General features: G+C 41.1%; 3 protein-coding genes across 5 annotated transcripts in view; 1 reads left to right on the top strand and 2 right to left on the bottom strand.

Moving 5' to 3' along the window:
• pstpip1a (proline-serine-threonine phosphatase interacting protein 1a) overlaps positions 1-507 on the bottom strand; it is a 35,999-nt gene extending 35,492 nt beyond the window's left edge. The window contains exon 1 of one of the 2 annotated variants that reach the window (XM_084335012.1): positions 369-507. In XM_084335012.1, the coding sequence (XP_084191138.1) occupies positions 369-398 (30 nt within the window). In that variant the 5' untranslated portion in view covers positions 399-507. The remainder of the gene's footprint in view (positions 1-368) is intronic. The other variant, XM_084335013.1, reaches the window with a different exon arrangement.
• rcn2 (reticulocalbin 2) lies at positions 184-10,995 on the bottom strand. 2 transcript variants are annotated; one of them, XM_084335015.1, is made up of 8 exons: positions 10,977-10,995; positions 9,157-9,294; positions 8,642-8,744; positions 6,173-6,369; positions 5,180-5,293; positions 4,544-4,637; positions 2,960-3,102; positions 184-2,109 (listed from the first exon to the last, which is right to left on the bottom strand). In XM_084335015.1, exons 2-8 carry the CDS (start codon positions 9,292-9,294, stop codon positions 1,966-1,968), a joined length of 933 nt encoding a protein of 310 aa, XP_084191141.1. In that variant the 5' UTR covers positions 10,977-10,995; the 3' UTR covers positions 184-1,965. The 2 variants fall into 2 exon arrangements, with proteins under 2 accessions (XP_084191141.1, XP_084191140.1); XM_084335014.1 differs by lacking the exon at positions 10,977-10,995 and adding an exon at positions 9,947-9,987.
• Positions 10,245-21,822, top strand: part of scaper (S-phase cyclin A-associated protein in the ER) — a 160,208-nt gene continuing 148,630 nt past the window's right edge. The window contains 2 exon segments of the mRNA XM_084335011.1: positions 10,245-10,464; positions 19,853-19,970. Of these exon segments, the coding sequence (XP_084191137.1) occupies positions 10,294-10,464; positions 19,853-19,970 (289 nt within the window). The 5' untranslated portion in view covers positions 10,245-10,293.

The following is a 21,822-nucleotide window of genomic DNA, read 5'->3' as shown; positions in this document are numbered from 1 at the left end:
ATCATATTAACAATGAATAATAAATGTAAAAAAAAAGCTCACACCATAATCAACCACTACTGTAACAACAATAGCTCCTGTCCTACACATTTCACAATGCATTTTGTGAAGGTTTGAAAGAGAGTGGACGTTCATATAGTAGTTAATAACAGTGACATGAAAAACTGGAAGTTAATAAGGAAATTGAAAGGGGAAAATAGGTCCCATTTTAAAAGTTTGTCAGTTAATAGTATCCGCTAAGAAAACTGAACTGATACAAACACGGAATCTGAATGCAAATAAATCAAATGACAATCACATGGTCAGTTTTAAATAATAAGCCCATAGAAATATTCTACAAATAAACAGCACTGCAGTTAGCAACTCACCCAAAATGCATCTTTGAACGGTAATGTCATCTTAGCAATAGGTCAAAGATATATCCCCTCTGTGAATCCTCTTTAATAAACCATAGCGAGCGCTGGAGTGTGGCACGCCGATAGTAAAGCAAGTGAAACTGAACATGGCACATTCAGGAAACCAATGTTAAACACACCAGCGATTCACTCGTTTGACTTAAATGAGGAAGAGATGTGATGTCGTCAGTCGCCACACTCAGAGGGTATCTAAGATAACATTCATGTCGGGTTGAATTTGATAGATGAGTGGAGACTGCTTCTGATGATAGGCAGCTCTGGTTCTGTAAGCCATCCTCTCCCGTATTTGTACGGTCAACTATTAAACAAAGCGGATTTACTGTAGATGTTTAGTTTTTTTCATATGTAGAATAATCTCAGTGCATGGAAGTAACCCTACAATTCCATGATGCAAAGCACATATGCTAACGTTACATACATCTTCAAAGGCCTAATAGGGTAGCCACAGCCATCAACACCATAACATTGGGTAGTTTAAATGCATGTAGAAGCTGTAATTATTATTGTTTCCTGTCTTAATAGATCTGTGTTTTTACATGGACATAGGAAAGTTGCAACAACAAATATTTGACATATGCACATCCTACCCTTCAGGAATGTGTATAGTGACCCCAATTCCTGGCAGCCTAGGTAAATGTGAACAAAAAAAGGCTTTGAAAAATGCTACTGGTGTAGTTCCCAGGGTTACATGCAAAACATGATAAATTTAACCTTTTATTGAGTTAAAATAGTTCAATGAAAAGAAAATGTATCAATAATCTTTCCCCCCAATAACCTAATTATCACCCTGAAAAATCCTTGTAAACAAAATCTATTAGATATTTTTTTTCTTTTACATGGACATAGTAAAGTTCCAACAACAACAAACTATATTTTACTATGCAAATCTTACCCTACAGGAATGTATATAGTGTCCCCAATTCCTGGCAGCCATGTGAACAGACATGGTTATGAAAAATGCTACTGGTGTAGTTCCCAGAGTTACACGCAAAATATGAGAGAAATGTAACCTTTGGAGTAAAAATTGTTAAAAGAAAAACAAAATCTATTAGATGTATATTCGGATTAAGATTTAAATTTTGAACGTTTTTGAGCCTTGGGGAACTCGTAATTTGGGAAATTGTGGTATTATTTTGTTTTCCTGCTAACACCCCACAATACATTCAAATGGGATTTTAGGTGTACAGTGGTTGGACTCTCCATCAAATGACTCAAACCACAGTATGGATATGTAATTGACTTCTGAGACGTATGTTGTCAGGTCCTTAGGGTTCAACAATAGAAATCACCACCCTCCTCTCACTACAAGTGAAGATACAGGCTTTTTTTGTGTCCAAATTTGACTATGGAAGTCAATGGAAAAATCAGACCGGGAAGAGTCACTGCAATTGCACCTGTCTGTATTTCCACTTATAGACAAAAGTCACAAATTGGGCCTTTAATGTTAAGATGATGTTAAGAAAGGGGTTAATATCCTATGATATTAAATCTTTATCACGCACAATGAATTAAAAAACAACAACAGTCTAACATACACAAAAATGGACAGTTATAATTCATCATGTGATACATGCAGCTGTCTACCGTAGTCCGTTACTTCACTGTTGATGAAAGTTTCTTGATTTTTCAAAACCTCTGCCTCTGAGATTCTGCCATCGCCATCTTGATCCATCTCCTCGATGAGGTGAAGAGCCTGGTGAAAACGCGAGAAGAGAAGAGAAGAGTCTGTAAACATGTTGTCATGGAAACGTTGCATGGGGGCCATCCAACCAAATAACAGACTGGACCTAAAAAGGATACTACGGTTATCCAAAACTAAGACTAACCTGAGACAGGAAAACACATTTTAGTACAATGAAAAACATACAAAAGCTAATCTGAACTACTGCACCGGCTGAGACAAGAGTACGGATACAATTAATCTCATCATTCATTGAACAGCACAGACTTAAATGTGTTATAAAGTAGATACAATTTTTATGTAGAGTAATCTTTTCTTTGGGGGGAGGGGGATACATCCACAGAGCTTTTAGGAAGGTGTAGAATAAAAGTATTGTTTTACCCCCCAAATAATTATTGATGAATCAATTTATCATTTAAAAATATTTTCTGGGTCCAAAATGAATGTTGTTGTTTACATTGTTGTAGGCATGTATCCCCTCCCTATGAAACTTGCTGTCATGTCAAATGCTCTCTTCTCGTGTGTGGGGGGATGGCAGATTACCTCAATGCGCAACAGGTGCACAGCCATTCCAAATATCAAGAATGTCAATTTCAATATTGTAAATAAAATATATTTTCACTTTGATGCCAAAACTAGCCAAATGGTTGACCTAACTTCGACTCGTCTGTACGTCGTCAAAGAAGGTGAAATAAGTAATCAATGTGCAAAGCTGTTCCTCAATCAAATAAGCCTGCTCTACTTTTACTAGTATAAGCAATTTTACATCCCACTTCATATAGGCCTAGGTCTGCATATCTTTCCAGAGTTGATGACGGAAGTATTTAGGGAGGCCACCAATTAAATTTCCCATTTGTCTCACCTCTTCTCTTGCTGAGCCATAGCTATTAGGTGCAACCCAGCGGAGCTGTTCTTCTCGATCCAGTTTACCATCCTTATCTTGGTCGTATATGTCTTTAAAGCGCACGGTTTCCTCGATCTCCCACTGAGACGGAGCATTCCCCTCTTACCAAGAAAGAGCAAAACACATTAGCAAAGGGATTGAGGCACAGTCGGAAATCTAACTACACAAGAATGTATATAGTGTCCCCAATTCCTGGCAGCCTAGGTAAATGTGAACAGAAAAGGTTATGAAAAATGCTACTGGTGTAATTCCCAGAGTTACTAAATATAAAATATGAGAGAAATGTAACCTTTTATGATTTAAAATAGTTAAAAGAAAAAAAAATTATTTCCCCCCAATAACTAATAATTATCACCCCGAAAAATCTGTATCAACAAAATCTATTAGATGTATATTCTGATTAAGATTTTACTTTTTAAAGTTCTTCTGAGCCTTGGGAAACTCTTAACACTTTGAGTGCCAGCGACGAGATTTCTCGTTAGTTCATGCCAACCGTTGAGTGCCAGCCGACGAGAGATCTCGTTTTTAATCTGTATTTTTTTTATTATCGATTTCCATAAATTATTCATCAATCTAGCCTCACGTTACCAGTGGGGATCTGTCTGAACTCGAACAGGGAAAATACCGTGCCCTATCGTCTCTCCGGATGGTACTGCACCCCTTTGGATTGGATTGAATGAAACGCATGGAGAAAAAAAAAGTCCTGCTTCCACATTTTACTTGTCAGACAAGTAAACGGAGACGATTGAAGTCATTGCCCACCACCAGAACAGCGGAGAATGTGTGTTTCTAGTACCCAGCGTTGGATCAATAAACACGATCGATATTTGGAATGGCGATCAGGAATTGGAATAATCTTTTTGGAGAACATCTGATCTGAGGTAAGGAATCTATTTTACCAGTCTTGGGATAATCAGAGCTATTTTCACCTATATATCAGCGTGTGTGCCATATGTGTGTATGTGTGTGTGTGTGCTGATCAGGAAATAAGATAATCGATTTTTCAGCCCGCTTCTACAGCGTGCATAAGTGCACATATACTATCGATAATCTAGCGTTTATTTGAAAACAATTCATAAATAGGCCGAAAAATGTCAACGTGTTTTGTGTATTCCAGTGTATCACAGAATCTTAATTTTTTTCGGAAACTTTCAAAAAACGAGCGTTTTTCTAAATGGTATAAAAGAGAAATGAACCGATTAAAAAAACAATCCGTTTCGACAATGTTGACTGCAAACAAGTCATTGATAAGCGACGGCCATATTAGACACATAATTTAAGATATAGTTTATGCGTTCGCAAATATGAGAGCTCTGTCATTGAAGTGGGTGGTGGCACGCAACAGGGTTCCGGGGCACCGCATGGCTGGCACTGAAAGTGTTAAAGTGGTCATTGATGATTATATTATTTTGTTTTTCCTGCCAACAAAACAGACACTAGCACCCCACAATACATTAAAATGGGACTTAATGCGATTTTAGGTGTAATCTAACAACACACTAAAACACCAGTGTATTCTGAAGATAATCCGACGGGTCTCACCGTCACTGCGAACATCTCCGATAAATTCACTTTGGCTAATGAATCCATCTTTATCTGTGTCGTATTCACTCAACACATCTTCAATGGCAAAATCCTATTGAGAGGGGAAAGGAAACCAGACACCTGACAGTTATTGTAACCCGAGAGATGTGAAGGGTTACACTCGTATGAATGTACAATACCAGCCTACTTTTAGAAATAAAAGGTGGCCTAGGGTAGGGCTGGGCAATTAATCGAGTTTCAATTTCAATTATTTTGACTTCCCACGATCATGAAAACAAGATAATCGAGATAAAACAATTATTGTGCCAAATGCCGTGTTGCTCTCATTTTGTCTTGTGTTGTAAATGCAGCGCACCCTTCCTTCACAGCAGGAGCCACAGTGCGTTTCTCAAGTTATTTTTAAACATCTTTGGTAACTTGTAGAAGATGAAAGACAGGCAGCCTTTTTTTCAAGAACAAAGGTAAAAGAAATTGCAGTCATCGTTATGTTCTCAAATCAACGAGTAATCCTGTTTAACAATCGTGATTTCAATATCAATCAAAATAACCGTGGTTATTGTTTTTGCCATAATCGAGCAGCCCTAGTCTAGGGTGTAGGCTACGTTCCATCTGTACTAAAAATAAGAGTCTTACAGCCATGTGATCCACTTCGGAGGGATGTGTGAAAGCTAGGAACTCCGTGACGTTAAGACCAGGCATCTCGTCCACATCAGCAAACTCAAACCGCCTCCTCTCCTTCATGTGGAGCTGATGAAGATACAAGGATACAAAGATACCGTTAATGGCATAGGCCTATTTTGTTCTTTTTTTAAAAGGCCGCCCCCTCTTAGATGGTTAGTCGAGTAATAGGTCAGTTGGGCTCCCGTTGGGCTCCTCCCCCCCCATGCTGAATGAGTTATTTCCTAAAGAAGTATGACCAGATCTCTGGTCTCTATGTTTAAAGCACTGGATAAAGCATAATTTTTACAGTCTTGATTAAATTAACTAGGTTAATCAATTAGTTGACAAGGTCCTATGTAGGGTTGGGTACCGAACTTTTAAGGGCACTGACCGAATTACATGGGTACTGTACTACAGAGTATCGATTGACGCTAGATCAATCGGTACCAAATTTCAGTACCTTTACATGTTTAGTATAAGAGTGTAATATACTAGACAAGAGGGAGCCTTTTCCACAAATATATATATAGGCCTAATATAATATATATTACTGTCAGAGGAGTTTGATCATATTTACTGAGGCCAGGTAATGTTGATATTTAAACATTTACAAACATAATACATGATCATGCGATTTATTTTGTGTGGTGTTACAACAATAAATAACTAAATGTTCTAAATAAATGACAATGTTTAAATTGAGAAGTTTGGACTTATTTAATTTTTTACAACTGAAATAACCTTTTGCGTTATTACAGAAAGTTAAGTACCGGTAAAAAAAAGGTACCGTTGGGTACCGATACCGAATTCCAGGAACTGGTACAGGTACCAGTACCGGTTCAAATGTGAACGGTACCCGACCCTAGTCCTATTAGTCGACTACGATAGTTAAAAATAAAAAATTTATCGAGGACAGCCCTATTCTTGAATGTGACATTTAACCGGATGCAACAGAATAATGCGTACATATCTGAGGGACTCCTGCTCTGTATCCTCCAGAACGGTGTTTTCATCAAAATTAATGAGCTGCTCGTGAGCGACCATGTTGTATTCTTGCCACGACACTACGCCATTTCCGTCCGTGTCGAATTCGGAGAAGCGTTCCTCTGCGTCTTCCAGCGCGTACTGTCTGTAGACGTGTTGGATCCATAGGGTGATTTCCTCTGTGGACAGATCTCAGATTGAATACGAGCACCTATGATGAACCTTTAAGCAGGATGTTAAGTCTCTCTTGTGCCCTTGTGGCACCAGCCTAATCTCGCATAAATATGTAAATAAAGCACATATCAACCACATGCAGGAACAAGGTACATCATGTATGTTATGTTATAGCCATAAGTAATATATTTACATTTCGTATTGGAGAAAGTCCCCCAAAAAACCTTGATACAACCCTGATACGAACTCAACAATACTATGATAAGGGCGGCTAGGTGGTGCAGTGGGCAAGGCGCTCACCACCAATGCAGGAGACGCTGGGTTCAAGCCCAGCTCTCCGCATTGCTATCAGCTTGGCTGGTCGTTCATACTAGTTCAAGTTTCAAGTTTCTTTAATAGTTGTCATACAGAAGTACAGAATACTTTTATACAAAATGCTTCTTACTGTTACGCTCCAGAGACTGTGCTAGACAAGATAAGTATGAAATAAAATAGTATAGCATGTAAAAATAGAAGTAAAAATAGAAGTCACAGTGTTCAGTATATACATATGTACAATGTTCGATGCAGAATAGAAGTAACTGAGTTACCATACAATATACTATGCAATATACTAATATACAATACTATATAGTGCAAAGCAGAAATGGGATGAGGTACAATTTACAGTAAGGTGTACTGAGGTATGGGTTGTAGTGCAAATCCTTTACCAATAAATATAAAGTGTGTTTAGGTGTTCTAAAGTGTGGAGAGTGGGTGCTGCAGTGTGTTGTTTGTTTAAAGTGAGTGTGTGCGTGTGGATGTGTGTGCTGTGTGCATTTGATGGTTGTTGCATAGTGTTATTGTTCGTTGAGCAGCCTGATGGCCTGGGGATAGAAGCTTCTTCTGAGTCTTTCTGTGCTTGCCATGAGACTCCGGTATCGCTTGCCTGACCGCAGCAGTTCAAAGAGGCAGGTGTTGTACTAATACAATTGGCAGTATTAGGGGGTGGGAAGTTGATGGGTGGGGATCGGACGTTGTGGACAGCGACTCCTACAGGTCGGTTGGTGCGCCTGCGCAGCAGAATCAGAAAGCGACGGGGCGCGGCGTGCCCTCCAAACGCACTCCCCCGACGCTGAGAGATTGCGCTGTGCAGGTGAAAAGATGCGACTGCTGCTTCCTCGAGTACCGGAGGGGACACGTGATGTAAGGCTTCGTCCACATTGCAGCCGGCTTGTGGGAGGCATGGCCTAACAACGTTCGAGACAGGGGAGGGTAGAATTGGACGATACGAAATTGGGATGGGAGAAAAAGGTAGATAAAAAGAAGAAAAAAAAAACAATACTATGATAATGGTTTGTTTTAATGGTAAGAATAAGAAAGTTAGCGTTTTAAGATCGGGCTGCTCAAGACTACCGAGACACACTTTTCTGATAGCCTTGCCCCGCTCCGCCCCAACCCTAACCTTAACCACACTGTCGACCTTAAACTAACCCAAACCCTAACCACACTGTTACCTTAAAGTTTAAACTAACCATAACCTTATCCCTAACCTTCTATCATCATAGTATTGCTGTGTATGTAACAGGGTGTGTAGTTTAGTCTAGTGGTGAGTGCACTCACCCCCTAACACAAGCATTGTTAGTTCAACCTCCTATTGCGCTTTTTTTGGGGACTTACGAAACGTAAATATATTACTTATATGGGGCGACAGTGGCTCGGGAGGTAGAGCAGTCGTCTGGCAATCCGGAGGCTCCCGGTTCGACTCCCGCTCCTCCCGGGCAGCGTGTTGATGTGTCCTTGAGCAAGACACTTAACCCCTAATTGCTCCCGATGAGTAGGTTGGCACCTTGCATGATTGCCTCTGCCGTCGGTGTGTGAATGTGTGAGTGAATGTGTAAAATGTGAGTAACAAATTGTAAAGCGCTTTGGATAAAAGCGTGCTATATAAAAAAGCAGCCATTTATATATAACATAACATACATTATGTACCTTTTTTCCTGTGGTCGATTAAGTAGGCCTACTTTATTTACGCTTTCTGATGAGACTGTGTTGGTAGCACATCATATCATAGCAGGTAGAATTGGTTTAGATTATATTGACAAGAGAAATCAGCTAAAGATCTATTTTTACTCATTGGCTTCTCATTGCGTGTGCGTCTGCTTTGTTTGCTTCTTATTATCCTGTTTCGTAAAACCACTTCGGAACTTTTTCTCTTCTTTAAATCACTGTATAAATAAAGTTGACTTGACTTGGAATTGATGTTAGCAAGAAGATCAGGGAAAACCATGCAATTACCCGGATTTAACAGATTGTCTGCGTCTTTATCAATCTTCTTTACGATTTCCATCATTCTTTTCCTTTGCTCTGCTGGACTGAGGTTCTTTATCTCCTCTGTGTCCTAGGAACAGGTGAAGAAGAGGGGGGGGGGGGGGGGGCAGGTTATAGTGACAGTAGGGACGCACCGATCCCCGAGTACCGTTCCAATCCATAACCTTTAATGAACACTATAGACTTGGACCGTCATTTTGGGGTTAGTGGATAGAAACTACTGATATATAATACAGTTTTTCTCCATTAGAGAGTTAACTAGTAAAAAATGCAGCAAATCAAGTCACTTTACTTTGATTTATTGCACGTTAGATGTATTTCTCTGTATCGGATTTTAGTATTGGGGAATTTCTCCGATAGCAATATTCTATTTTAGCCTGGTATCGGTACCGATATCCGGTACCAGTACCGGTGCCATCCCTATGCATGAGAAGAGACCAGAACAGAGCCTAAGAAGAGGATGGAAGACGTTGCTCAATAACCTGGGCTCCAAGTAGGACATTCATGTCATGTTCAGGGTTGTGCTGTCCACCTATGTAATGGTCTTCATCAAGCTGTTTGTGAGCGATGGCCAGCTGCATTGCAAGCAATGCGGTGATCACCGTCGTATAGAACAGCATCTGTGGAGTATTATAACACAAATTAACACAGTTAGAAAAACATAATTTCAAACAGCAAATTTAAAGAGGTAAACAATTGCAGAATATGTATGAATGTATCGGTCCCCACAATGCACACGTTAAGGGGTTTGGGAACAGGGTGGAGACCCAATTCATACCACAGTTGTGTTTGTGTGTAAGTGTGTGTTACAGGTTTTGGAACAGGGTGGATGGAGACCTAATTCATTCATACCGCATACGTGTGTGTGTGTGTGTGTGTGTGTGCGTGTCTGTGTGATAAGATGTTTTGGAACATGTTGGAGACCTAATTCATACCACAGGTGTGTGTGTCTGTGTTAAGGGGTTTTGGAACAGGATGGAGACCCAATTCATACATCAAGTGTGTGTGTGTGTGTGTGTGTGTATTTGTGAGTGAGTGAGTGAGAGAGAGGGAAGGAGAGAGAGAGAGCGAGCGAGCGTGAGGGAGGCTCGATGACACTGCAAAGAACTGAGATCAGCGTCGGGAATAGACAAAGAAAGTCCCCAACAACAATGACACCAAAGTTAAAGTTACAGCCAAATGGAGTAGCTGCTATCTATGCAACTAACTGCTATCAATGCAGGTGGCAAACATTACGTCTAAATTCCGTAACTGGAAGATGTTTCAACCTACCATGAGAAGTTGTCCATACAGCGCATGAAAAAATAACTCTACATCCCGCCCCTCTACATGGTTGCCATGGTAGACGATTTTAGTCCCGCCTTTCTAGTCATACGTCCCACCCTTTGACCCAAATTGTAACGTATGTGATTGGTTCGCATGTTTTCAGTTTCCGCTTTACGCGATACCCATTGGACATTTGACTGATTGATTGACGTCCGTCAAAGGCGAAACAGAGCGCACTTCCTGCTTTTAGCTAGGTTGTCTTTACTTGTCATTTGTCTGCTATGTTTCTCCATCAACTGTGAAAACAAGACAACTTCGACTCTATTGTCAATAGACCTTTTCGTTCTCAAACGATGTCGAAAGATAGTCGCCATGACGGACGACGGCGCGGTGCTGCTGGTCAACACCGCATCGGTCCAAGAATTGGCCAAGGTGGGGACGGGAGGGAGAGGTCTGGTAGCAACAGCTCAGGTTCCTCGCATGGAGGAGGCAAGAGCAGGAATACATCCATAACCGCTTTGAAGGTAAGTAACTCAATTAATCAGGTGTCTAATATATAAATAAAAAAAACACGTAGCTAAACTAACGACTATGGGGTTCAACCATAGCCTATGTGTTCAACGGTTAGCTGTTAGATATTGAAGCGTTGTTTTTCCTAACGTTAGTTATTTAACGTAATTTACCTAACATTACCCATTATGTACGTAGAGGCATGGGAGTGTTGGCTCTGTTCACCTCTCTGTCTGAATCTGAATACAACCTTCAAATTACACTGCTGGCCGGTGAGAATTATTATACAGTATGTATCAGAAGAGTCTCAGACTCTCAGTTCGTTGATAAGGCAAGCGTCAACACAATGTTGTTTTTATTTTTTTAGCTAAGAAATGCTTTAATAATAATTCAGCTTTGTTGTGAAGTTAGACAGCTGCCTTTCTTAGTGCAGCCTTCAAAATCCACACTGCACTCGTGGGTTCATTGTGTATACAGTTAGTAGTCAGTATTTGAGAATCCACACAGTATCTCACCCACGCCTTACTTCAGACACGTGGCTTTGTGTTTTGTCCTCCCAGCCGCATATGATTCATTGTCTGCCGAATCCAATCAGAGCCAGAGCGTCAGCCCATGGCTAATGCACAGCCGGGCTTACATTAGCACACCGCTTGAGCTTCCTGCTCCACTCATCACTGGCAGCAGTAGTGGAGGCTGAGGAGGGGCAGGCCTGCTGCTCTGTGCACTGCACATGACCACGCGCACAGTGCTGTGGGAGAGGGCGGGTGAGAGGGAGGGAGAGAGGCTCTGATGCAGACCGGAGGCAGGAGAGGAGAGCAGAGCAGAGTGGCAGGGTGACGGACGGCAGCAGCAGCAGCAGCTCAGGCCTGGGAGATAGCTGCTCGCTCAGCAGAGGCGCCGAGGGCTCAGGCACGATTACAGACGGAGAGAGAGAGAGGTCTGAGCTGGGAGAGTGAGAGGGATCACCGGTGCTGCTGAGCGCTTGTCTCTCACAATCGAACATTGGTGGAGGAGTTGACACAGCTGGGCAAGTTGCAGTAGCGGAGCGTGAGCTACACACAGTGGGGAGTCTATTTTGGTCCTGCTGTCAGATGACGATGTCACCTTGTGGTCATGCTGGCTACAGGCTCCCTGAAGTAGACTGCAAAAGTATGTCAGGGGCGGATGAGGACGAGGAACCTGCTTACAGACTTTACTTCTATTCTGTATGTACCTTCACGTTTTCCACCTTTCCCTCTGTGTCTGTCCTAGTGGGCTAAGTCTCTCCTGCTGTATATGTGCTGCATGCGTCTCCAGAGCTTTCAGAAGGGAAACCCTACACCTGCCCTGTGCCCCCTCGCTCGGCACAATCTAGAGAAGTTGGCTCTTTCTTTTCGAAGGGAGAGTTGCCTTTTCCTAAAGACACCCCCTTGCGCTTCCACAATGCTATGCAGGTGACTGGTTATCCGCAGCTGATTAAGTGGATCAAGGGATCCTCCTCACTGTAAGCCTTGTCTGCTACAACACTGTTAGCCCATCAGTCGTGAGTAGGCCATAGGCTGCGTATGCTTATGACAGTCATCCGTTATCTGATGGCTGCCAATGCCCAGGGAACAGCAAGTAAATATTTACCATCTGTTGGGAGAAGGGTTGCTATGATGCTGCTGACCTAGCCGGCTGGCTTTCCCCCAATTTTATTGAGGCCTATTTGATTTGATGTTCTGCTATCTCTCTTGCTGGTATTTCTCTTTGTGTGAATGAAGCTGACGCTTCTGTACATGATATGATGTAAAGAATTCTGCTCACCAAAAGTAGGCCAGTTAGTATTTCTTCCCCTCAGGGACCTGAAATAGCAGAAGACTGGGACACAGACTGCATGCTGTTAATGCATAAAAACCTAATGAGCCGTGTTCGTGAACATTTTGCAATCATTTTTGTCTGAGTATGTTATACAAGCCACGGTCTACGAATCACATGCCACCGTCCGTAGCTGTTGATTAGCTTCATTGATTACATTTCTGATTGATTTCTTTGATTGAGCGATGTAGAAATGAGAGATGGAACGATTTGTCCCATGACTCTATGATTTTTTACTCTGCTTCGGGTGACCACCTGGATTGTCACATTCAAAGCCACATAGTTTGGGTTATCGTATCAAATTAGTCATGCTTGGCCTGGATATTCAACGCTAAATTAATGATTGTGATGATCAGTGTAGCTTTGCAACCGAATCTCCCGAAATCTGAATATTTTGAATTGTCAAAGTCAAACATCCTGGAAATTATACCAAATGGTTTTTTATTTTATTTTGTATATAACACTAAAGTGCAATAGTAATGTACATGTGATTAAACTGGTTATAAAATATACAAATTACTACTGAGTAATATAATAGTGCTAATCAGATGTATGTACAGAGTTATATTAATATGTACAGTGATACAGGTATAAAGACTGTACATATTAATACTACAACTCTGTACATACATCTGATTAGCACTACACAGTAGTACTAATTTATATATTATAACCAGTTTAATCACCTGTACATTGTGTATCACATATTGCACTTTACTGTTACTTTTGCATTCTGGTTGGAATGCAAAACTTCTTTGTTTTGCTGTATAATGACAATACATTTGAATCTAATCTAAAATGTCCATTGCCTTGCAAAGTGGGCTGTGCTGCGTATTGCTTATAGGGTGTAAAGCAGATTGGATTATTGCCGGCTCTATACGTCTCGCTACGCTTCACCCGTTTTACATCACAGCTGGGCAAATTAACATAGACTGAAATTACCCGGGCGATGGTATGCCATATCGTTTTATTTGACTCAAAAGCATGTTATATTACCTATAGCCTAAACATAAAATCTGGGCCGCTTATTTGTCAAACACTTACCCCAAAGTTGTGGAAATGGTCCTCAAACGTCTCAAAATTTCAACAGAGTCCTTCTGTTTACTGGGCGCTGCCACGATGAATACAATGCGACTTGGAGTGGAAATAACACATTTTAGGTTCTAATGGAGCTGTGGATCTGTTAGACTGAGGGTGGGAGGGGGAGGGAGAAGCAGGGGTTGAGTCAGGGATCTGCCATCAAGTGGCATTAGTAGAGTTGTACATTAAAGGTGCTGTAAGTACTAAGTGGTATTTATTTTGGTGTTAAGTAGCTCTACATTCCGACAGTCATCATATAGAGTGTCTGGTCAGTAATATGGGTCTCCTGCTCTAGTCTGCAGTAAACAGAAAATACATGTTCTGGTATCCCTTTCCACTTTATCCAATCAGGAGAGAGAACCCTAGAGTACCCTTTGTACTTATTTCAAGAAATCTTGCCAAGCCACATTTGCTGGCAGATTATTTTACTTGTTTCAAGCACAGATTTGCTTAAAACTAGTTTGTATTTCTTATTTCTGTCACGCCATGTTTGCAGTGTGGAGTTCTCTCTCCTGATTGGATAAAGTGGAAATGGGATACCAGAAAATCTATTTTCTGTTTACTGCAGAGCGGAAGGACTGGGTGACTGACCCATGTTACTGACCAGACAATCTATATCAGTGATGGCTGTCGGGAGTGTAGAGCTATTATTTTAACATGTAGACCACTTATTTTAACAAAGGAAATACCACTTTCACATCACCTTTTTAATTGAGCAGAGCACCCCATATGAAGAACCATATTTTCAGGGGATGTAGAAAATGAAGAGCGAACGATGCCACTGTATTTATTTTTATTTTTTTTATCCACTTTTTCCTCCCATTTTCTATATTTTCTCCCATCCCAATTTCGTATCATCCAATTCAACCCTCCCCTGTCACGAACGCTGTTTCTTGCCTCCCACAAGCCGGCTGCAATGTGGACTAAGTCATACATAGCACAAGTCCCCTCCGTTACTTGAGGTAACAGCAGTCGCATCTTTTCACCTGTGCAGCTCGATCTCTCAGTGGCGAGGAGTAACGCGTGGGAGGCTCACGCTGACACTTCCTGATTCTACTGTGCAGGCGCACCAACCGACCTGTAGGAGTCGCTGTCCACAACGCCCGATCCCCACCCATCAGTTTCCCACCCCCTAATACGGCCAATGTGTATTAGTATGAACGACCAGCTAAACTGAAAGCAATGTGGAGCGCTGGGCTCGAACAGGCAAGCCCAGCGTCTCCGTCATTCGTGGCGAGCGCCTTGCCCACTACGCCACGTAGCCGCCCCACGATGCCACTGTATTATTAATGATAAAAAACAAACAATAATTTGATATTGACCTTCAAATATGCACCCTTTACAGAGTTTTAGAGGTTTTCACACACACAGACTTGACATGCCGACCACTTTCAGAGGAACAATGTTTTCAAACTTTATTATTTAAAGATGATAAGTTATGACTTATGAGTGTTCATTCATAGTTTAATACAGTAGAGGTTGAGTAGTTTCTTGTGATGCATCATATGCACACGTCAAGTGATTAGGATTGACTTTTACAAATGCAAATACATGGGCTGTCCAAAGAAAAATTAAAAACAGACTTGTATGGTTCTTCGTGCAAGGGTTCAGTTAGAGCCATATGAAATCCGTTTTATTTTTTTCCAAATTCCATTATATTTTTTTCCAAATTCCGTTTTTTCCGTTTTAATATTTCAGAATTCTGTATTTTGTTTTGTACGCTCATTTTACCATCAGAAATAGTGTCTGATAAGTGGGAATGAATAAATGTCCACAATTTATTAAGATATAACAGTCCATTTAATAGGGCTGTCTTAAATACTTTGAAGCTTCGTTCGATGGGCATGCGATTCAAATATGAAAATAAAATTCGATTATTTAAAAAAAAAAAAGAAAAAAAAAAATATATATATATATATTTTTGCAAAATCAACCCTGCCTCTCTTTGTTAACTACAACAAGCAATGCTGTTTGTTATTTAAGATGAGGTCGGACTCGGCACTGACAGATTTGTGTTCATTGTGCTGCTTTTATAAAGCCTCAAATGACGGCTTACAATATTTCATGAAAGCAAAGTGTTTTGTTTGTCTAAGATTTAAAAAGGTTTAAACTTTACAGCACTGACAAAGTTGAACAAAGTGCTGTACAAGTCCCACAACATAAAAAAAAAGTTTTAATAGTTGATTCCATTTTTATTGCTCAATTCCGCGATTCCGTCCGCGATTCCGTGATCGTGGATTCCATATGGCTCTAGGTTCAGTTGTCAGGAGGAGGAGATGGGACTCATGATTTCAACAGGGATACATGAAGGATCAAGCACCAGAGGGCCCCAGCCCTCTTGCAATTGACCCATCTCATGATCCTCCAATCACAACTGTACCTTCCCTGAGGCAAAAGTTGTGATTGGAGGATAAAAAAATAGAGGGAGGGGTTTGAGTTAGGTCCATTGAATACGTTGATGTCATATCTTATTAACAAGTGGGCTCATGTTCCTTCCCTAGGTAAGGGGTTTGACGGATAACATCCCGCAAACCATCTCAGCTCGCTCAGGGTATTTGACAGATATAGCTGTCAACATTGGGATTTGAAAAAACGGGAGATTTCCCCCCGCCCCCTCCCAATGTAGTCTCCTCCCCCTCGTATGTATATATTTTCTGTTAGGATGTTTGTTGACAGCTGCTCTCTGCTGAGCTGCCTCGTCGCTGCCATCTGCTGGTCAAAACCTGTATGTACCCAAGGACTGGGTGAACTACTAATTGCTACATTAAATTAATCAGATACCTGGTTGAAAGTGAAATGCTGTGTACATCCCTGCATTAAATGAATGGAAGTGTCAGTGTTTCTGTAGAGGAGATGGAACGCCTGCTCTTGTCGGCACTGCACAGCCGTGGAATCGCAAGGCCATAGATTTAGAATAGATAGAAAGGGCACATTGTGGTGTATCATAATTAATTTGTTGACTACAATAGGATTTTTATAACGTTGACACAAATTAAGGAATATTTACACCAAGTTCTCTTTTACCTCTTATTTAATTCATTCATTAATTTAATTGTAGGTACTGTTTATATTGTACATAGTCCTGTGTGTTGTATATTGTGTCCTATGTTACTTTTGTGTTTATTGTCTCTTTCTATATACACCGTGGGAAGGGGGGCACGTAATTGAATTTTTCTGTATGTCTTGCATAAATTGGAAAATGACAAAGTTGACTTTGACTTTTAACATGTGTCTATAGTGTCAGACACTAATTGTAATGTTAAAAACGGATACTGCTGTAATATAAAGTGAAATTCTACCATGCCTCAATGTATCAACTTTAGACATACACTAAATGTTAATGTTAGAAATGTTAATTTCCATTATTTCCACCATGTGCAACATTTCCTAAGAACAGCAATGTCCATTCTATCAACTCCAAATCTGTGCTATGAGCTCAATTCTCCCAGTGCATGCAGAAGTAGAATTGCTGTCTTGTTTTGGATGAATGAGTAGAAATGAAAAACGGAAATCTTGTTTTATTAAAGTAGTTTTGACATGTGATATAGATAAAGATATTGTTTCAGTGTTTATTGATTAACTTTACATTTGCGCTTCATTACTTTACAAAAGTTATACTGGCACATGGGTCTAATTCAGCAATGGATTATGGGTAAATGCAACGTTAAAGCAGTGCCAATGTAAGACTAACTTTACATTAAACGAATTACGGGCGGCTAGGTGGCGCAGTGGGCAAGGCACTCGCCACCACCGCAGGAGATGCTGGGTTCGAGCCCAGCTCTCGGCGTTGCTACCAGCTTGGCTGGTCGTTCATACTAATACAATTGGCAGTATTAGGGGGTGGGAAGCTGGTGGGTGGGGATCGGATGTTGTGGACAGCGACTCCTACAGGTCGGTTGGTGCGCCTGCACAGTAGAATCAGGAAGCGACGGGGGCGGTGTGTCCCTCCCGCGTCCATACTTTAAGCAAGTGGCTTGTCCTTCCGCGTTCCCGTTTTGCGCTCTGATTGGCCACGCACGTTTCTGGTCATGTGACATGTGCGCCAATCGTGGGACGGCAAGTTCTGCGCCTATTTCCGGGTTTAACAGCCTGCAAACTACCTAACGCCTAGTTTATCACTGGTTAAGCTTAGGCGACTCTTTCGCAGTTGGTTAAGGTTAGAGTTTGGAATCAGGGCAGGCGTTCTATCGCCATGCTCTAAGACAAACTCTAACCTTAACCAACTTCGAAAGAGCGCCTAAGCTTAACCGTCCAAAAACTTGCTGTCCCACGATTGGCGCACATGTCACATGACCAGAAACATGCGTGGGCAGCGTGGCCAATCAGAGCGCAAAACGAGAATAAAGTATAGACGCATCCCTCTCACGCAGACCCTCGCCGCTGAGAGATTGCGCTGTGCAGGTGAAAAGATGCCTCCTCGAGTACCGGAGGGGACACGTGATGCAAGGCTTCGTCCACATTGCAGCCGGCTAAAAAAAAAAAACATTAAACGAATGACAATAATATAGAAAGAATGGTGTTGTCTCACCCTACTCGCATGTTGAGGGAGAGCACCATACATTATACACTGAGAAACCACGGCCGAGAGTGAGCTCTCCGGGAACAACCCCACTTTGCCCGACAGTTTTGTCGATGACATGCTGACCACTTTCAGAGGAACAATGTTTTCAAACTTTATTATTTAAAGATGGTAAGTTATGAGTGTTCATTCATAGTTTAATACAGTAGAGGTTGAGTAGTTTCTTGTGATGCATCATATGCACACGTCAAGTGATTAGGATTGACTTTTACAAATCCAAATACATGGGCTGTCCAAAGAAAAATTGTGCAAGGGTTCAGTTGTCAGGAGGAGGAGATGGGACTCATGATTTCAACAGGGATACATGATACGATGACAGTTTTGAAGATGAGAAGAAGAAGAGCGTAAACTAGATTGTAGTTAGGCAGCAATAAGCCGAAAGGTGTCTAGACTGCCGGAAATTCACGAGGAGAAGAAGAAGAAGTTTTGTCGGCAACCGTCTTCCGGTCTGACTTCCTGTGCTAACGTTCTAATCTACACTGCTGCCACCTGTCGTCACGGAGGGGAATTGCAGCCATTTTCTATAAATAAAAAAATAAACAGGAAAAATACGGGAAAATATTTTAACGGGAGGACGGCGGGAGAGAAGGTTGAAAAACGGGAGGGTTGACAGGTATGGACAGATAACGTCCTGTGACCATCTCAGCTCGCTCAGGGTATTTGACAGATAACGTCCCGTGACCATCTCAGTTCACTCGGGGTATTTTTTGCCTCAGCTGAAGTTACGGGGGAAGTTCACCGATGCATACTCAAAGTGTAGGTCAACCGTGATGCATGCTGCATATATAAAACAGGCCACAGCCTCCTGCCTCCAGCCTTTTCTTGTCACATAGAATAGAACTCATTGAGAACTGCTGTGTGAATTTGTTGAGCGTGCGCTTGTCGTCTACAGTTCATCCAGTGGTCATTGACTGTGCAGTTGCAGAGGAAGGGCTAGGTTACATTTACATTTACCGTAGTCATTTAGCTGACGCTTTTATCCAAAGCGACTTACAAGTTCTGTACAACAGGTCATCAGGAAGGGTACAACAATGGCAGCTAAGTACGTTTGTTTGTCAAACAGTGTTGCACTTGAGTGCATAGTAGTAAAGACAGATTAGTATAGTAGGTAGTAATACAGGCAAGGTAGATTCCTTATTAGCAAAGTGCATGATAGTAAAAGACAGTACTACGAAGGTTAATATATATATATAATTTTTCTTTTACACAAATATAGAACTTTTTGTTGGTTAGTTTGGTAGACAAACAGAACTGAAGTATAAAAGATCAAATTATAATTCATAGATCGAAAAAGAAAACAAGAACTCTGGTCACTTGGAAGGTCTGGGATAAATGTTTTTGTATTAAAGTTGTTTTCTGCGGGACTACTGGGAGCTTGGTGTGTCTGGTGAGTGCTTGTATGGAATGTGCAAGAATTTTAATTGGCGCGCAAGTGCAGCCGCCAGTTCAGTGTCACTATGGGCTAGATCCACAAAGAATGGATTGCACGGTGCTAGTTGCACCCTACTTACAATTCATTATAAATTGAAAATGGGGGACCTTGGTGTAAACAAGACGAACGTCTTTCTCTGGTCTGCATCCCCTTAACAATTGTGTTTATTCAGCCTTACTGTATTGTACCCATTCTGCAATCTGTTAATAAAATTTGATTGATTGAAACTAAGTAGGGTGCAACTAGCACCGTGCAATCTATTCTTTGTGGATCTAGCCCTATGTGCTTTTCTTTTTTTGCTAGTATGGTCATGAAATTGGTATACAACTTTGCTCTTAAGTGGTATTAAAAAGGTCTTAAAGTCTTGAATGTAACTTGTTGAAAGCTGCAGATAACCCTGTAATCGCTCGGCCCTAATTGAGCTGCACAGGAACACGGCTGATCCCAGCGACTGATTCCGCTCGTGTGTCTGCAGGCGTCCTTTCAGCGCTCCAACAGTCATGACAAGGTCAGGAAGATCGTGGCGGAGGAGGGCCGTGCCGCTCGGAACCTCATCGCCTGGAGTGTTCCTCTGGAGAGCAAGGAGGAGGAAGGTAGGTGACCTCTTCTAGTCACTAAATCTCAGTCCCCAGTGTTCGAGTCCGAGTCACCAAAGAAGAGCCCGAGTCGAGTCCGCATTACCCTAGTTCAAGTCATCAAGGTTGAGTCCACTCCACTCTGGCAGTCAAAGAGCTGACATACAAATAAAAAAAGGTCGACATTAAACATAAATGACAGCGGTCACCATTTCAAAGGGAGTTTATTTACTTTGTGACACAATAGCCAAATAAATGCAATAGCCATCAATATCTTATGCCAAATGATTAGGGCCTATAACATTTAATAGCAATTTATTAGGGATGCCCTGATCACGTTTTTTGCCACCGATACTGCTCACCGATCGTCTATGAGCCATATCAGCCGATACCGATCGTTTTTGGTTTTATAATTTTTTTAATATATATATAATTATTAAGGCTGTCAAAGTTAATGCGGTATTAACGATTCTATTAACGCCACAATTCTTTTACTTTATTTATTTGTTTTTTTAACTTTTTAACTTTTATTTTTATTAGACCACTCAGGTGTATTATTGATACTCTCATTGATACTGTGTGTGTGTGTGTGTGTGAGATAGAGAGGGGGTGAGAGAAATGAGGAAGGGGCAAGAGAGAAAGAGAGCTGGGAGAGTTCTCAGCCCTTGTGTGGGTTAATGTAACAAGTTCCTAACGTTTTCTTTCCCCTATTATTTCATGCACTTTATTCATTGTTTTAAATTATTATTTTCTTTAAGTTATTTTGTGCATAACTGTTTTGAATTTGATGCAAATTTGCAATGCATGATGGTCATCCTTTTGTGTTAAATGGCTGCATAAAGCAAGCATTTGTTGACTCTCATGTTGATAAGAGTATTAAAACTTGAAAAATATCAGTTTATGGTAAAAAAGAAAATGCGATTAAATTGCGATTAATCGCGAGTTAACTATGGACAATCATGCGATTAATCGAGTTAAATATTTTATTTTATCGATTGACGGCACTAATAATTATACTTGTAGTTGTATTATCTGCAAGACATTGCCACAAGTCAAAATGCTCGCTATCTGCAAACAGCTCCACTGTCTGTGTGTATACTCTGACTAACGGTCTGAAACGTATAAGATGTTCGCAGTGTTGTTATGAAGCATGATAGCTAATTAGCTGCAAAAACGAATAATGTCAATTATGTTATAAGACATTGATATCAGGAGCTATCTGTAGCTACTGCTAGCCAGCTAGATACCGTTAGACAATGCCTCATATATTAAACTAAAGTGAACTATTTAGTTTACTGGGTCATTTTGTGTAAACAGTAGGGATGGGTACCTTTCACATTTGAACCGGTACCTGTGAATCGATACCGGTACCCAACGGTACCTTTTTTCGGTACTTTAGTCTCAAGAAATTAAATTTACCTACCCCAGTCGTAAAAAAAAAATCCAAACTTCAAATAACTACAATTTCGACAGTTTTCGGCTTGTCATTGCTCCGACTGCTTTGTTGTTGAATCAAGTCAAATCCTAGGTAAGCATATATTGTGCGTGTGAACGTTGACATGGGAAAAAAAAAAAGTTAAAAGTAAAGAAAAAAATCGGTATCTCACTTGATTCGATACTCGGTAGTACCGACGTGTTTCGGTTCGGTACCTCAAAAGTACCGAATTCGGTACCCATCCCTAGTAAACAGTGAGCTAACGTTAGTTACCTAGCTAACGGAGCTGCTCATGCAGACTATTGCCGGAGCTTGTTGATATCAGGAGCTATCAGTAGCTAGCCAGCTAGATACCGTTAGACAATGCATCATGTATTATACTGAAGTGAACTATTTAGTTTACTGGGTCATTTCGTGTAAACAGTGAGCTAACGT

This window comes from Notolepis coatsorum, assembly GCF_963971535.1.
Source record: "Notolepis coatsorum genome assembly, chromosome: 18".
Taxonomy (NCBI): Eukaryota; Metazoa; Chordata; class Actinopteri; order Aulopiformes; family Paralepididae; genus Notolepis; species Notolepis coatsorum.
Note: the sequence above shows the minus strand (reverse complement) of the source record. Positions and strands in the feature narration are given on the sequence as shown.

Bases quoted from the DNA above. Each gene is read 5' to 3' on its own strand.
- rcn2 (XM_084335014.1), bottom strand. The intron at 8,745-9,156 runs GTTATTGAGCAA...ACCTGTTCCTAG, and splicing joins ATGTCCTACTTGGAGCCCAG to GACACAGAGGAGATAAAGAA. The intron at 3,103-4,543 runs GTGAGACCCGTC...TTTCTTGGTAAG, and splicing joins CGGAGATGTTCGCAGTGACG to AGGGGAATGCTCCGTCTCAG.